This window comes from Rhinolophus sinicus, linkage group LG04 (assembly GCF_036562045.2).
Source record: "Rhinolophus sinicus isolate RSC01 linkage group LG04, ASM3656204v1, whole genome shotgun sequence".
NCBI classification, from domain to species: Eukaryota; Metazoa; Chordata; class Mammalia; order Chiroptera; family Rhinolophidae; genus Rhinolophus; species Rhinolophus sinicus.
In genome coordinates, this window is record NC_133754.1 from 102,995,651 (window position 1) to 103,011,117 (window position 15,467).

The window sequence follows — 15,467 nt, forward strand, 5'->3', positions numbered from 1 at the left end:
TGTGCCAGCGGCTGCGCTCGGCCGTCAAGGTGCGCGCAGTCCCGCTCAGCCGCCCGGACTCTGCTCCACCGCCCGGACCCGCGTGCCGACCCACGCCCGCCCGCCGCCGCGTCATGGGCCAGGTGCGTGCAGCCGCGACCACCCGGCGGGTGCGGGCTGCGAAGGGATGGGGAGGCGGGGCGTCAGACTGCGCTCCGGGCTAACGCGCGGCTCCTCTGCCCGCCCCTCTCAGCCCCTCAATCGGAGACCGGAGACCGGGGCCGGCTGTGCGAAGACCCAAACCCAGACCCGGGGAGGGGTGGGAGTCCCAGGCCAGCCCCGATTCTGTGGGTGGCGCCAGGCTGGGGTACACGGATATACCACGGTGCGTAAGGTGCGCCCTGCCCGGGACACCCTCCATCCAACAAACGGGGCAGCAGTGGGCAACCCCACCTAAGAAACAGGGTAGCGGTGGGCAACCTTCACCCAACAAACAGGGAACAAAGTCATAGGGAGACCCCGTGGCTCCTTGGAGGGGTCTTCTCTCGAGGTGGGTAAATCATCGTGCCCTTACCCCCAGCCTGGAGCTGCTGTTTGAAGGTGGGGGAACCTCCCCACACTCCTTCTCCTTCCTGTCCCCACAGAGGACGGAATGACGGGGAGGGTGGTCCCCGACTCGTAAGGGAGGTCAGAAAACCCATCTGGGGCTAATAAAGCACCTCTGCTTCTTTAGAAAACACCACGAGTTTACTCTGTGGAGCTCAATGGAGCTAAAGACATCGAGAAAACAGACAAGGGGGATGGCAAAGAGAAATACCGGGGCCTGCAGGGTAACTGCTTGGAACCCAGAAAGCATCACCACAAAGAGGAGCTGAAGAAAGAACTTGATCTGGTCAGTGGATTGATTGAGCCCTTAAGCCCAATGGACCCCGCTGGGTGTTGCCCTTCCCCTGGGAGCTTGCCCTACAAGCTGCCTCTTACAAAAGGAAAATCAGTCTCAGGGATTTGAAAATCCCTGTGAGATCATTTCCTTGTTGAGGAGAGAGAGCGAGAGCCTCTGCAGGATTCTTGCATTCTGGTTGCAGGCAGTCCCAGGTGGGACCCACGGAAGGGTCTGGGATTCCAGTCCTCACAGGCTTGGCCCAGAGCGCTCTCCTTCTGGCTGCTTCATGGGGATATAAGTAACCATTTGCCAGTTTGTAGCTGATAAGGTAATACTATATGAGATTTGCTAGGTTTCTGGGTATATATGCCCCCTGAGAAGGTGGTAAGATGTTGGGCTTGGATTCAGATGACCTTACGCCCCATTAAACTTTCACTTCTCTAAGTGATTGATTGATGTGCAACTGGAAGCAACTACCTGGCTTCACTGAAGCTCCATTTTCTTTATGCGAAACAGGAAATACATAGTTTGCATGGGTCTGTGAGGGGAAAAAGTGAGAAAATAGTATTTTGTAAATAAAATGCTTTATGGAAGCACAATATTATTATAACTGAGGAAGAATTTTGGCCATCATGGAAAATGCCTCAGAACTGAAATGTGACATTTCATCTCAGCAATGCCAAAGGGGATGCTGCTACACTCAGCTGGAGGTTTTGCTAGATAGTCCCTGAAAGTCATTGCAGACTTTAGAGCTCTAAAAGCAGATGGTAATGGTGTAAACTCATGGGGGCTAGAGAGCCCATGGTTAAATATTGAGGAATTGGGCAAGCTGACTGACATCGTGTTAGTAGCTTAAAATGTGGCCTTTGGGAGAAATCGGGAAACACTGCAAATCAGAGCTTTTTCTTTCTGCTGGAGAGCTTGTTAAGCATTTAGCGGCATTTGTCTGTATATATTCTGGTGGACATTTAAGAACACAGTCCTGAAACTGGACTGACGTGAACTCAAATCCCACTTTGACTGAAATTCAGTTTCCTATTTTGAAGAACAGGAATGAAACATGATGCCTGCCTCTTAGAGTTATTAAGAAGGTTAAATGAGACACTTCAGGAGAAAGACTTACAGGAGCACCAGACGGTAGTCATCCTTATTGCCTATGTGTCTCTAGCATTTAGGACTGAAGACATAGCTCGTCTGCTCTGAAATTGCTACTGACCACATGAAAATATATCCATTCTGCCATATGCCTGTTTATTATGATGAGAATCTCCCTTCTTGAGCATTCTCTGAAGATGTGTAATGGGATTCACTGAGAGAGGTACATCACTTTTTCGCAGCCTTCTCTCAAGAATCTACTTTGTGACTGTACTTGACTGCTCTTGCGTCCTGACCTGTCCAGCACGTTAGCACCTTCATAAGAGCTAAAGCAACACTGGCTTCTGAATAAACCCAAGCCCCAGCGGCAGGTCCAGCCCTGTGCTATTCCAGCGCTGGCCAGCAGAGGACGTCCCATCCCCATCCCCATCCCCATCCCCATCCCTTCCTTGCCCTCCCGCAGGCTCCTCCCCAAAGCCCGGGCTCAGGGGAGGAGGAAAGGTGCTGTGCCTCACAGAGCAGGCCCCTTAAAATCCAGGTCCATCCATACAAATAGTGGCCCTACTCATCCGTTACTCACATCTGCCTGGAACTTAGCGTACAGTGTACAGAACTGTGTCTTAATCCTCTGCATCCCCAGCAATGTCAGCTTCAATTGATGAAAGAGTGAGCAGAGTAGAATCTGGCTGAGGAAGGGGCAAACACATTATTTAATCGTGAAGTCTAATCTCTTAACACGACTTTTTCTGCATATGCTTAAGAAAAGAGTGGCTGTGGTCCCAGTCACGGTATAAATCTTTATTCCGGACGTCAATGCTTAAAGACCCCCAGTGCTGGGTTTTCCAGGTGGGCTGAGGAAGACTTACCCCTGGGCTTTCTTTCTGCAACAGGAAGAGGCTGCTGGCTAGTCCTTAGCCCAGTGGTCCTCGGAGGCTTTGGTCCAAGGGGGCATCTAGCAATGTCTGGAGACATTTTGCTTATCACAAATGATAGCAGGTCCTTGTGGGTAGAAACACTCACAACATAGTTATCAGCCCAAAATGGCAATGATGCCCAGGTCGAGAAACGCTGCTTGAATCTAATGATTCTGTGGCCAAATTAACAAGTGTGGGCCATACTGGTATTTATTTAGCAGGTTATTAAACTGCAGGGTTTCTGTAACTAGCAACCTACTTGAATAAGTCATGCTTTCCTCTCCCAGAGGCTTCTTCCCCACAAGGGCTGCATGGCTCCCCAGTGGTCAGGACATGAAAGTGGGCTGGTTGGTGTTGCTCATCACCCTCCACTAACCCCACATTCAGGTCTGAGTTAAGGGTCCCGCTCACTAGCACTTGGATACCAGGTGTGCTCGGATTTGCATGTGCTGGAGCTCAGACTGAGCTGAAATGCATTGCTTTGTTCATAAAAACTATGTGGTAAATGGTAAGTTAAGTCTGAACTCTTCCAAGATGGCCAGAGAGTCCCCTGAATTGGAAGGACAGGCTCTCCTGTAGCACGACCTTCCTTCCCTCCCCTCCCTGTGAGGGCCACCTGGCACCAAGGACTCTCTCTCCTGCTCACACACTTCCTGGCTCCTCTCCCATCACTGCTGCTCCCAGCTTCCATAGGCTGGCCAGAGCTTCGGGTTTGAGTCTTTGGGAATTATCTAATTCACTCTCTTCTTCGTTTCATGGACTTCAGGATGACCACAAGCTCAGCAATAAGGAATTAGAAGATAAATATTGTTCAAACATCCTTACGGTAAGTCACCAGGGTGCTGTGATTGGCAGAAGTGACTATGAAGGAGAAGGGTGTGTGGGAAAGTAGATGGCACCTTTAGGATGAAGGACCTATAGCAGCAACTTTGGGAATGCCAGTCACCACATGCCTGGTGGGTGACAGAGGGCTGGTTGACCTCGAGAGCTGGCATGTCCTAACAAAGGTCCTAGTCATCTCAGCTAAGCTGGACACTGACTGTATACACTTCTTCTGACTATGACTGCAGCAGGAAAGCTATAGTCTTCCCAGAAAGGGGCAGATGCTTGCTCAGTGTCACAGTTGTTTTAATCCCGGTGTCCAGGAAGTATGATGGTCTTATCAAAGAATGGGAAGAAGCAGTGTTAAGAAGAAAGGGTCTGGAGTAACAGCCTTCGACCCTGCTTGTCCACCTCCTCCTCTGGGAACGGCAATGCTCCTGGGCACCCCCCAGATCTCTCCCCACACAGAAGCACTGGGGGGGGAGACTTCAAACTCAAGTCAGATTTTCTAAGTGTAAGTGTGTTGACATCCGAAGACTTGGATACATCTGTTGGAGTCAGCAAGAGCACCCACTGTGTACAGTGCCCTGGGTCAGCAGTGAGAGGGGCAAAGATAAATGGGGACCCCTGGTCTTCAGGAATAAGCAGTTCAGTAGGGCAGGCAGGTGCTAGGAAAGTATCATAGCATCCACTCTGTTCTACTTGGAGGCCAGATGAGAGGTCCACATGACATACTGAGTGATGGATTCTGGCCAGAGTAGATGCCATGTTTGAAATTGGGACAAAGGATGATGGCTCAATGCGTCGGATTTAAGTTGGCAGAGTACTCAGCGGGCACGAAGGACGGAGTGCGCCTGCACAGCCATCTGGGGTTTTTGGGAGGGAGCATGTGTGGGAAGTGGGGAGGTGAGGTAGAAAACAAGGCCAGGGGACTGGTAATTTGGGTGAAACTGTCTAGCACTTTCCTATTAAACTAAGAAATAAGGATTATACTAGTTGTGAGAGGGGCACAATTTCTGAACTGGGAAACGATTTGGTGAGATTGTTTTTCAAAAGGCAATTCCGGTAGAAGATAAATTTATGGAGAGATATTTAGGTACCTTTTCAAGGCAACAAAAATACCCACTGTGTGCAATGTACCTATATATCTCTCTACATCTGTTTTTTAAGTGAGAGATGGAAGGGTCTAGAAGAATAAGACAATAATGCAGGACTGAAATGAGAATCTGAAACAGGGCAGTAGCCGTAAGATTGGACAGAAGGGGACAGATTCAAGAGACATTTCACAGAAATCACTGATAGGACTTTGCTGAAGTTTTTGAACAAATCCCTAATCTGGGTTACAGGTGGAAATGGCAGGGTGGGGGGTGGGAGTGGGGATTAGAGAAGGCAGTGGGAGGGAGGGGTGGTGATGAGTCTGGGGTTCTGGAAGAGGAATTACAAATGGGGGCTGATGATAGCAGACTGGTGACCTCGGATATCCAGTTATTCAACAACTATTTGAGCCTCTACGATGGAAAAAGCAGCGGACCCTACAAAGGACACAAAAATGGACAAGGATAGCGTCCTTCCTTTCCTTTAACTGGTTTATAACATAATCAGGCACAGAAGGTGTGTACTAGACTTCCTCCACAAAAAGTAGTTTGGGGGAAAAATCCCCTGTGAGTGACAGTGCAGGATTTCTAGGGGGTGCAGGGGGCTCCATGCACCTTTGGATGGAAGGTACCTGACAAGACGTGACTGGTCATGTGAGCCTCAGGTTGGCAAGATGAGCAAGAACTTAGAACTCAGGGTGGATATCTAGAAAAGCAGAAAAGCACTAGACATAAGGATGAAAAATGAGCCATGTGCTGTATTGGAGTTCCAGAATGAAAGCACTTCTGGGGGTTCACTGCATCGCCCTGAACCCTGGGGACCAGCTCTGTATGTCTAGTGTTCCTCAGCCAGATCGCTCCTGTCTCTGGGGGAACCTCTAAGAAATGGACCAGCCTTAGCAGAGCACAGCGTAGTGACTCTGGGGCCAAGTGCCTGGTCAAATCCCGGTTCTGCCACTAACTAGCCAGGTGACGTAACCACCATGAGCGTCAAATCCCACCTCTGTGAGTGAGGAAAATAATAGTTGCTTCTTCAGAGGGTAATTTTGAAGAACAAATGTGTAAATATATGGAGAGCACTGTTTGGCTGATATTAACCGTTAAATATTATTTTAAAAAGGTAAAGGTGGGGCCTGGGGGCGTCAACCACTTTTCCCAGGCCCTCCCTGGACATGGTAAGTCCTCCCCACAGCCTGCCTAAGTATGATGTCCAACCGAGGCAGGAGAAATGTTTAATTCCTATCTGTCTTTGTTCGGCTTTCTCAGGGTCTGTCCAGCACCCAAGCTGCTGAGCTCCTGGCGCGGGATGGGCCCAACGCCCTCTCCCCTCCCAAGGAAACACCGGAGATCATCAAGTTCCTGAAGCAGATGGTGGGGGGCTTCTCCATCCTTCTGTGGGTGGGAGCCATCCTTTGCTGGATCGCGTTTGGGATTCAGTACTCCAACGACAAGTCCTCATCTCTAGACAACGTAAGGCACTGGGGTTCCCTGCCTGGTTTTGCTCAATTGAAGTAATGAGAACAGAACCATAAAGTGAGGCCTTTCTTGTGCAGAGCCCTGGGTGGGTCCGGAGTCTGCCGCTGACCAATCGCTGCATGGGTTTGGGAAAAATAGTTCTTTTCCAGCTATAAAAGAGAGTTCTACATGACTTTCTTATGTCTTGGGGGCAGTGTGAGCATGAATTTGAGAGACAGACAGACACACTGTAAGTTCCTAAACAAAGAAAGATTTATATCCATGTGACGTGTTTTGGGGTTCTCTGTCCCCAAAGCTAACTCTCTCTCTTTAATGCGGGCAGCGTCTATGACTGCTGCACCAAAACCACAAAACGGAAGTGTCCAACATGATGCTAAGAGAAAGAAGCCAGACGCAAAGACCACATACTGTATGATTCCACTGATGTGACATGTCCCAGAAACAGAATAGGCAGTGGTTGCCAGGGTTTGGGTGGGAGCAGAGACACTGCCAGTGGGTACCAGGGGTCTTACTGGGGTGATGGAAATGCTGTAAAACTGGATTGTGGTGATCGCTGCAACTTTAATCAACAACTGCGTAAATTTATTAAAAATCACTGAATTATATACTTACAATGGGTGAATTCTGTGGCCTGTAAATGACACCAGAACACAGCTGCCATTGCTCTGGGACCTGGCTCACTCCTGAGGCTGTCATTCTGATTGGTGCCTCTCCTCCTGACTCAGGTGTACTTGGGCACCGTGCTCGCACTGGTCGTCATTTTAACAGGGATCTTTGCATACTACCAAGAGGCCAAAAGCACCAACATCATGGCCAGCTTCAGTAAGATGATTCCACAGGTGAGTGACTGCAGTCCCTCTCTGGTCTCTGCATAACTCCTGGTGAGGGGGACAGTGGGGCCCTGGAGGCAGAGGGTCCATGCTCAGCCCTGCCCCATCCTTTGCTGTCTGGGAATCCTAATCTCCCTGACCTCTCATTTCCTCAGGGTTTTGAGATGACCCATGAGGTAAGATACAGGAAAATACTTAGTCAAGAGTAAAGTACAATAGAAACACTCGTCATTGCACGTCTTCTGTCACTGCTCACAAGCATTGGTGAACTGTTCAGACAGAAGTCATTCAGGTGGTTCTGGGAGCCAAGGAGATCAGCCTGTGATCCTTTATCTGTGACCATCTTGGCTGCCATGGCTGAGCCTCACTGCATGTTGCCCCAGCACGGTCTCAGTACAGGATGCCCACTGCTCCCCTTTCCCACAGGGACCCCTGGCAGGTGTCCTCCAGGGAGACTGTGCACCACGGTCAACACAGTGGGAAAACCATGTTATCCCCAGCCCCCCAGAGTTGCCAGCTGGAGGGAACTCTGGGGATCTTTTGTGCTAACAAGTGGGAGATCCACCTCCCCCTGCATTAAAGTTTTCCTGACCTGAGCAAGGTTATTAAGCCCTTTGGTTCAGCCTCAGGATTCTCCCCAGACATCCCAGCCAGGAGCGCTCATCCCTTTCTATCAGGCCCAGGGCTATCGTTGTGCTATGTCTTCCCTTGGCAGCACTTTCTGGGTCCGAGAATATGGCCAGGGTCTTCAGGCCCAGATCAAAGTCTTTTGTTTCGTCTTTTGCCATTCTGAAAGCTGTGGCCTCCTGTGCCTCATTGCTGAGGTTTGGTGAAGGGGAGATGGAGGAGGGGCAGCATCATTGCAGAATCCAAGGCATCTGTCACTTTTTTTTTTTCACAGCAAGCTCTTGTCATTCGAGATTCGGAGAAGAAGATAATTCCTGCAGAGAAGCTAGTGGTCGGAGACATAGTGGAGATTAAAGGAGGGGACCAGATCCCTGCAGACATCAGGCTGCTGTCCTCTCAGGGGTGCAAGGTAATCGTCATGGGCACCCCATAGATCAGGCTGGCATTCGGGGCTCTTTCCAGGTCTTGGTGTAAGTGGGGCAGGGGATACGGTGCCTCATCTTGACCTTTTAAAAAAAAAAAAAAAAAACTTTTATTTATTTTACGTGTGTTTTTCCAGAGCCCATCAGCTCCAAGTCAAGTAGTTGTTTCAATCTAGTTGTGGAGGGTGCAGCTCACACTGGCCCATGCAGGGATCGAACTAGCAATCCTGGTGTTACGAGCATCGCGCTCTAACTCACTGAGCTAATCAGCTGCCCCTTGAACTTTTTCACAATTCCTTCTAGGTGGACAACTCATCTCTCACTGGGGAGTCGGAGCCCCAGCCCCGCTCCTGTGAGTTCACCCACGACAACCCCCTGGAGACCAAAAACATTGGCTTCTACTCCACAACCTGTCTGGAAGGTGCGCCCCCGAGGACCTCAAGACCACCTGCCCCGCCCACACCATGCTCCCCCTTGGCTCTGTGTCTATATCTCTTTGCCATCTCTTTACAAAGCTTGTCCAAGGGAAAACCCAGAATTGTAGGGCCTCCCTAGCGAGCAGAGGTTTGGCCTTTGCGATGTCACATGCTGATGGATCCCGTAAGCCCCCAGAGTTCTGTGAGCAGGCCTCTCCCAACTGAGGACCCCTGGAATAAAATGTCCACTCCACCTATAGGCACGGCAACGGGCATGGTTATCAACACAGGGGACCGCACCATCATTGGTCAGATCGCCGCACTGGCCTCAGGCGTCGGAAATGAGAAGACACCCATTGCCACTGAGATCGAGCACTTCGTGCACATTGTGGCCGGAGTGGCCGTGTCCATCGGCGTCCTTTTCTTTATCATCGCGGTGTCCATGAAGTACCGTGTCCTGGACTCCATCATCTTCCTCATTGGCATCATTGTGGCCAATGTGCCCGAGGGCCTCTTGGCCACTGTCACTGTGAGTCCATGCTGCTCGCTGGCCCGTCCCCTGACCCTGCTAATACATGCCCCTCTGCTATGCTGGCTGAGCTCCTATCGCAAAATAGGTCTCCTTCATCTCAGAGCGACACTCTCTCCCTGTCAGGGGCGAGCAGGAGACATTCTGAAATGAGTTTCTTAGAGGGACAAAAGGAACTAACTAACTGTAAGATTGTTGATATTTGAATGCACTATCTTTGAAAACTTTATATTTCCATTTCAGGAGATCTATCTGCAAATCTGCAAATCACATATGTTACTTTGCCCCTTAAATCTGGATTACACAGACTCAAACCATCTTTGCCAGATTTTCTAGAAGCTGAATGCCATCCCCACATTTCCACAGAAAGCAAACCCATTTCCTTGGCAGTTCCTACAACTGAGGAACTCAGGCCCATCATTTACCTTACTTCTTTCTCTTCCTTCTGTAACACAGACACAAAAATTCCTCCCATTTTTCTCTGCAAGACAATTCAGCCCTTTTCTGTGTCTACCCCCTAATTCAGTTTTGAGTCTCCCTTTGTAAGGGCCCATCCAATTCATCCTTAAACACCCCACCTCCCAGTCTCTGCTGTGGGGTGGTCCCTATTACATGGAAAGGTGGCGTCCGTGATCATTGGTCTGCTATTGTCCTGAGCGGAGACAGCAGACGACCTGTTTGAACTCCAGGCCAAAGTTTCCTTTATAATTACACATGAGTATCAGCTGTAGCAACCTTGTCTGGCTTTGTCACCTGTGGGTACTTCAGGCTCATTTTGTCAAGGGGTGAATGGACAAAAGAAGTGTGCCATATTTAATAAGAGAGGCTTGTGGTATATGGGGCTCGGTAGTGGTCCATCAGCTACTGGGTCAGCTCTGCTGTCTCTGTAACTATAGCTCTATCTTGAAACTAGTCCAGCTCTAGGTGTTTCTATGTTATTGAACCTGCCTCAAAACGACTCCTCTCTCTTCTGTGCAGGTGACTCTGTCGCTGACAGCAAAACGGATGGCCAAGAAGAACTGCCTGGTGAAGAACCTGGAGGCAGTGGAGACGCTCGGCTCCACCTCCATCATTTGCTCAGACAAGACGGGGACTCTTACCCAGAACAGAATGACCGTGGCCCATCTGTGGTTCGACAGTCAGATCTTCATGGCAGACACCAGTGAGGACCATTCAAGTAAGATTCCTGGAGCATTCCGTCTGGACCAAAGCAGTGGACCCAAGTGGTGGGACCCAGCCTAAGGCAGCAGACAGTGTGGTTCCAGAATACGTGCCCTGCACCCCCAGCATCCACTGTGCTTTCTGTTTTCCAGCGCAAACCTTTGATCAAAGCTCTGGAACCTGGGCCTCCTTATCAAAGATAATCACATTGTGTAACCGAGCCGAGTTCAGACCAGGACAGGAAAGTGTCCCCATCATGAAGGTAAACCGTCTGCATTGCCAATCTTAAATCACAGCCAGTCTGAAGTCACCGAAGTGGATTTAATCACTCCAACCAAGCAGAGCTTGTGCTAGGCAGAACAAGTCTTGACTCACAAGACCTGCCGAAGATTTCCTTTTATACTAACGAGCTTTGCGACATCACAGAGATGTCTGCAAGTTCTCAGATTGATTTCGGTCTGTGGAAAATTCTGTCTCATTCTAGAAAGTCAGAGTGCTTTCAAATTACTTTCCTAATGTCTTGATCAGATAAGTAGATACAATCAAAGTTTCTTTATTACATAAATGCCATTCACTGAAGTTTAAAATATAATTGGATGGAAATAGGACTGATCTTAGAACATACTCCTCTCGGCAACAGACGCTATAAGGGGTCCTGGAATATTGGAATATACAATAAACTAACCCTTCCCTCCTTACCTTTCCCCCTCTCTCTCCCTCTTCTTGTTACTCCCAATGAGTCACTGAATCTATGTCTTCCTGACTTTTCTATGTGCCATTTGTTTCCTTCGTTGACCTTTCTTTCTTCTATTTTTTGTTTGCTTTTCTTTATCAGCTCATCAATTTTCTTTTTGATCAATCACTTCTCTGTTAGTATCTTTCAAATCCTTATGTCCAGTTCTAGTTTCTCATCCCAACTCCATGGATCTCCAGCTAGCTGTGTGTTTCCACATGGAGGTTTTGTCCTGTTAGACACTCTACAGATTACACTTGCCACCTTCCACCTGTACCCAACCTGGCTCCAAGTCAAGGTCTTGTCCCAAAGTTTCTACTTGTCTATGACATCACCACGTGGCCCGTCATCTAGGCCCAAACTTCCAGAGTCATTGTTAACTTTCTCCTCACCAAGTCCTATCATTCTTGCTTCAAAATATCTATAATTTTACATTTCTATTATCACCAATAACTTGCATCTAAATAACTGTACCAGCCTCTTTATTGGCGTAACGATTCCAGTTTTCCCTTCCTAAGTCTTTCTTACATGGCACTAATTTTCTTTAAATTCCATGTTAGATGAAATACTTCACCCAACTTTGCCCCCAAACTTTCCTTGCTTCTGTTTTCTGCTTCTCAAGTCTACACCTACACCTGCCTCTCAGGGCCTTCCATGTCCACCGGATAGAAAGAAGTCTTCCACTTCTTGCCTTTGTCCATGGCATTCTAGCTTCCAGAGGGTTTTCTTTAGCTCTTCTCTTGGTTACCCACTACTGTCTTTCAAGATCTAGTTGATAGCCGCTTTTTTTTTCTCCCGGAGCTCTGATTTTTTTGAGCTTTCCTAATGCCAGTAGGTGGCACCACTCACTTTAACACTTTCATTGTGGTTTTAAATTTGTCACAATTGTGTGGCATCATTGTCTTTCCAATTAGATAGTAAACTCAGGTGACATGTTGGTTCATTGAAAATAATCCCAAAAGAACCAGATTATGTGCTGAAAAAATATATATGTATGTGTATTTTATTTTTTCTGATTCTCAGAGAGTTGTGGTTGGAGATGCCTCTGAAACTGCCCTTTTGAAATTCTCAGAGGTGGTTTTGGGTGATGTGATGGAAATTAGAAAAAGAAACCGCAAAGTAGCAGAAATCCCTTTTAACTCGACCAACAAATTCCAGGTGAGTTTTTCTCACAAATGAATCTTTGTTATCCCGAGAATGGCGTTTCTACCGGCGAGTATCCATAGGTTCCTACGGGTTTTGAATGATACTTGACTTAAAAAACAGCCCTCAGAGGTGGAGGGCCTGGGCCTCCGGTCAGGTCAGAACAGGTTTACATGGTGGGATCTCTATTGCAGACACACACACACACACACACCACAGGGTGACTTGCACAAGTGAGGGGCAACAGCCAGAATCTAAAGGGTAAATGAAAGGTGGGGGAAGGAGGAGCTAACATTTACTCAGTCAGTGTCAGGTGCTTTACATGCATTGTCTCATTAATCCTCTCAACAGCCTCTGAGGTCGGACTAGTTAATCCCAATTTATAGATGAGGACACAGGCCCCTGAGTGTGTTGATGTGACCAGACTCACACCAGCATCGAAGTGGCATGACCAGTTTCCACACTTCTGTTTGACTCCTGAGCCCATGCGTTTTCTACCACAGCTCCAAGGCAGAACAGTCTCCCTTGGGTTGTGTGACGGAGCCTTGCCCTTTGCAAAACCGGGAGGAGTCTCAGATGATCAGCCAAGTGGCTTTCCAATTCTGCCTCAAAGGGACCTTTTTTCACTCATTGCTCAAGAAGATAATGGCCGTCCTTGCCTGGTTGTCTTCCCTCCTTTCAGGGGTGGCTGTCAACCAACCACCCCCATCATCCTTGTGTTAGGACAGATGACAGTATAGCCCAGGGTCCTGCTGTCAGCTTTCCCGTAGTCTCCAGAGCTGAGAGTAGGCATTATGATTTGGTCTTTGCATTAACAGTCAGGATATCAGTAGGATACCCATGTTTGTGTGGAGTTTTCTGGTGATTATCCAGCCATTTTGTTTGGATGGAAAAGAACTGTTTGTCGCAAACATCTTTGTGGATAATGGGCCAATAAAGAACTGCAATTAGTCACAGACAGCCTATAAAAATGCGTGATGTCAAATACTAAAGCCAGGAAATCAGATCTCTTGTTCAAAACATAAGTGAAAATGGAATGAGTCATAATTCTAAAATAACAACTAATCACAGCCATTATGTGCACCTTTCTATGTGTATCAAGTCACTTGATTCTCACAACAGCTCTGTAAGGTAGAGTGAGGAGTGAGGTACAGAGCTTTATCACACAGCTGGTAAGGGCTGGAGCCAAGACTCACGCAGACCCAGGAATCCTGTGCTCTTAGGGACTGGGCTGGATGGTCTTGCAGTCCGGAACAAGGTGCAGAGTCCTGCTGGGACTACCCCACTGAGCCCTGAACAAAGAGCTTCAGCTGTTGTGAACTTGGAAGCTCTGTGGGGTGTGGTCAACCGAAGGAAACAAAGTGGAAAGTCCATGTCTTACTGATGCTAAGAGTAGCAATTGCCCAAACTGAGACTTGTCCATGAAGATAATTTCAGTAGTTTACAGCAAATTGGAAACTTAGGACCATATTTTATGAAGTTTTATGTAAAGATGAATGTTTTGTGTAAAAATAAATGTATTCCATTTAAAAGATTATCCTTTGTATCTTACATGGTCAGGGCAGGGTCTCACAGCTGCCTGCCTGAATTCAACCCTAGTTTAGCCACCTGTGTGTGACCTTGCAGGACTCATTTAGCCTTTCTGTACCTCAGTTTCCTGCCTTGTAAAAGGAGGTGTAAGAGTACCCACAGCCTTAGGGCGGTTTCGAGAATAAAATGAGGAGTTGTGTGAGCACTTAGAATAGTACACACTGCATAAGTGTTTATTATTTCTACTTTTTAAATGTTAAAATGATAGTGATAGTAGCTGGGAGGTTTTCAGTTTAGTTTGGTTTGATTTGGTTTGGTTAGTTACTTTTGTCTTTACTTGGCCATAAAAAACATCTGGCAAACCTATGTTTGCCCTCTACTTTTTTTTTTTTAATTGTACTGATGTCTGATATCCCAAAGACTAAGAACTACTGATTTAGAATCAACTGACAGACCCAGAATGGTAGAATTTTTATCTGTAACTTACTCTTTCTCTGCCAAATGCTCCAGCTTCCTGAAGTTCTTTTCAAGGGCTTAGGAGAGTACCTGGTATATGATAAGGGCTACATAAGACTTAGCCATTTATTATTGTCTATACATTTTTCATACTTGTCCCAAGTATCTTATTAGGATGAGTTTAGAAGCAGAATTATTAGGTCAAAGGGTGTTGGTGTTAAAACTGTGATACCCATTACCTAACTGTCCTCCTGGAAGCCTGGACAAGCCTCCCCATTTCCTTGCATCCCTGCCGTTTTCTGTCACATCCAGACAGCAGAACTGGATCGAGGCGGAGATGAAGAGGCACAGGAAGGCCTGCTGCCCTCACACCTGCCTGAGCTCAGAGCAGCTTTGGTCTGAAAAATTGCTGTTTGCAATAGGGAGGTAGAGGCGGGAGGCGAGACGAGGTCCTTCCAGCCCACAGTCACCCCTGCAGAACTTGTTTAGGCTGGCGGCCACATTCGACCCCCTAAAGCAGCCGGATTCTATTGGAAAGATGAGCTCCACTTAGTTTGGACTGGACCTCAGGGTATCCTGCTGGACCAGGACTAGATGGCTGAGTCTAGACCTCTTGCTTATTTGGCCAGAAATGAAAAGGAGAGAACTCAGCTGTGGAGAGCACCTCTCCTTTGCATTTCAAGGATAAACAGCCCAACGAAAAAAAGGGCTGTTTTTCATCTTGTCATGTTGCTAATTAATAGGCCTGTATAGTTCGGGCCCTTGGTGGTGAAGATGGTATCGTGATTCGATTGCATGCTGTGCTTATACTCACTTCCTTCCCTGCCAGCTCTCCATACATGAGACAGACGACCCCAGTGACAAGCGCTTCCTCCTGGTAATGAAAGGGGCCCCTGAGAAGGTCTTAGAGAAGTGCAGCACCATCATGCTCAATGGTCGGGAGCAGCCTCTGGACAAGAGCATAGCCGAGGCCTTCCACACCGCGTACATGGAGCTGGGCGGCCTGGGCGAGCGCGTGCTGGGTGAGTACTTGGTGGCAGAACCCTTATGTGTCACCTGTGAGGTGCATGGCTGTAAGCCAGGTCAGGACACAAGCTGAGACAGGCTGACCCTCTAGCAGAGTAGCTGTTGCATTCACAGGACTCACAGAATAGCAGGCAGATAAGAAAATAAATACTACATGATAGCAGCGGGGAGGGTAGGGTTGCTGCCAGGTGAGGAAAACCTGGGACGATTCTATGGAAGTCAAACTGGGCCTTGAATGACATTTGAAGGGAGTTGGAGGGAAAAACACAGGCCAAGCCCCAGACGTAGAAGTGGGGGATGTGCGTCATCAGTGAGGCAGTCAGCATGGAGT

The 15,467-nt window shown here is 48.1% G+C and overlaps 1 protein-coding gene across 1 annotated transcript in view; it reads left to right on the forward strand.

Annotated features, from left to right (window-relative positions):
- Positions 1 to 15,467, forward strand: part of ATP12A (ATPase H+/K+ transporting non-gastric alpha2 subunit) — a 27,076-nt gene continuing 11,609 nt past the window's right edge. The window contains exons 1-12 of the mRNA XM_019749579.2: positions 1 to 122; positions 713 to 871; positions 3,638 to 3,697; positions 6,054 to 6,257; positions 6,989 to 7,102; positions 7,995 to 8,129; positions 8,446 to 8,563; positions 8,819 to 9,087; positions 10,066 to 10,264; positions 10,401 to 10,510; positions 12,005 to 12,139; positions 14,940 to 15,132. Of these exons, the coding sequence (XP_019605138.2) occupies positions 114 to 122; positions 713 to 871; positions 3,638 to 3,697; positions 6,054 to 6,257; positions 6,989 to 7,102; positions 7,995 to 8,129; positions 8,446 to 8,563; positions 8,819 to 9,087; positions 10,066 to 10,264; positions 10,401 to 10,510; positions 12,005 to 12,139; positions 14,940 to 15,132 (1,705 nt within the window). The 5' untranslated portion in view covers positions 1 to 113. The remainder of the gene's footprint in view (positions 123 to 712; positions 872 to 3,637; positions 3,698 to 6,053; positions 6,258 to 6,988; positions 7,103 to 7,994; positions 8,130 to 8,445; positions 8,564 to 8,818; positions 9,088 to 10,065; positions 10,265 to 10,400; positions 10,511 to 12,004; positions 12,140 to 14,939; positions 15,133 to 15,467) is intronic.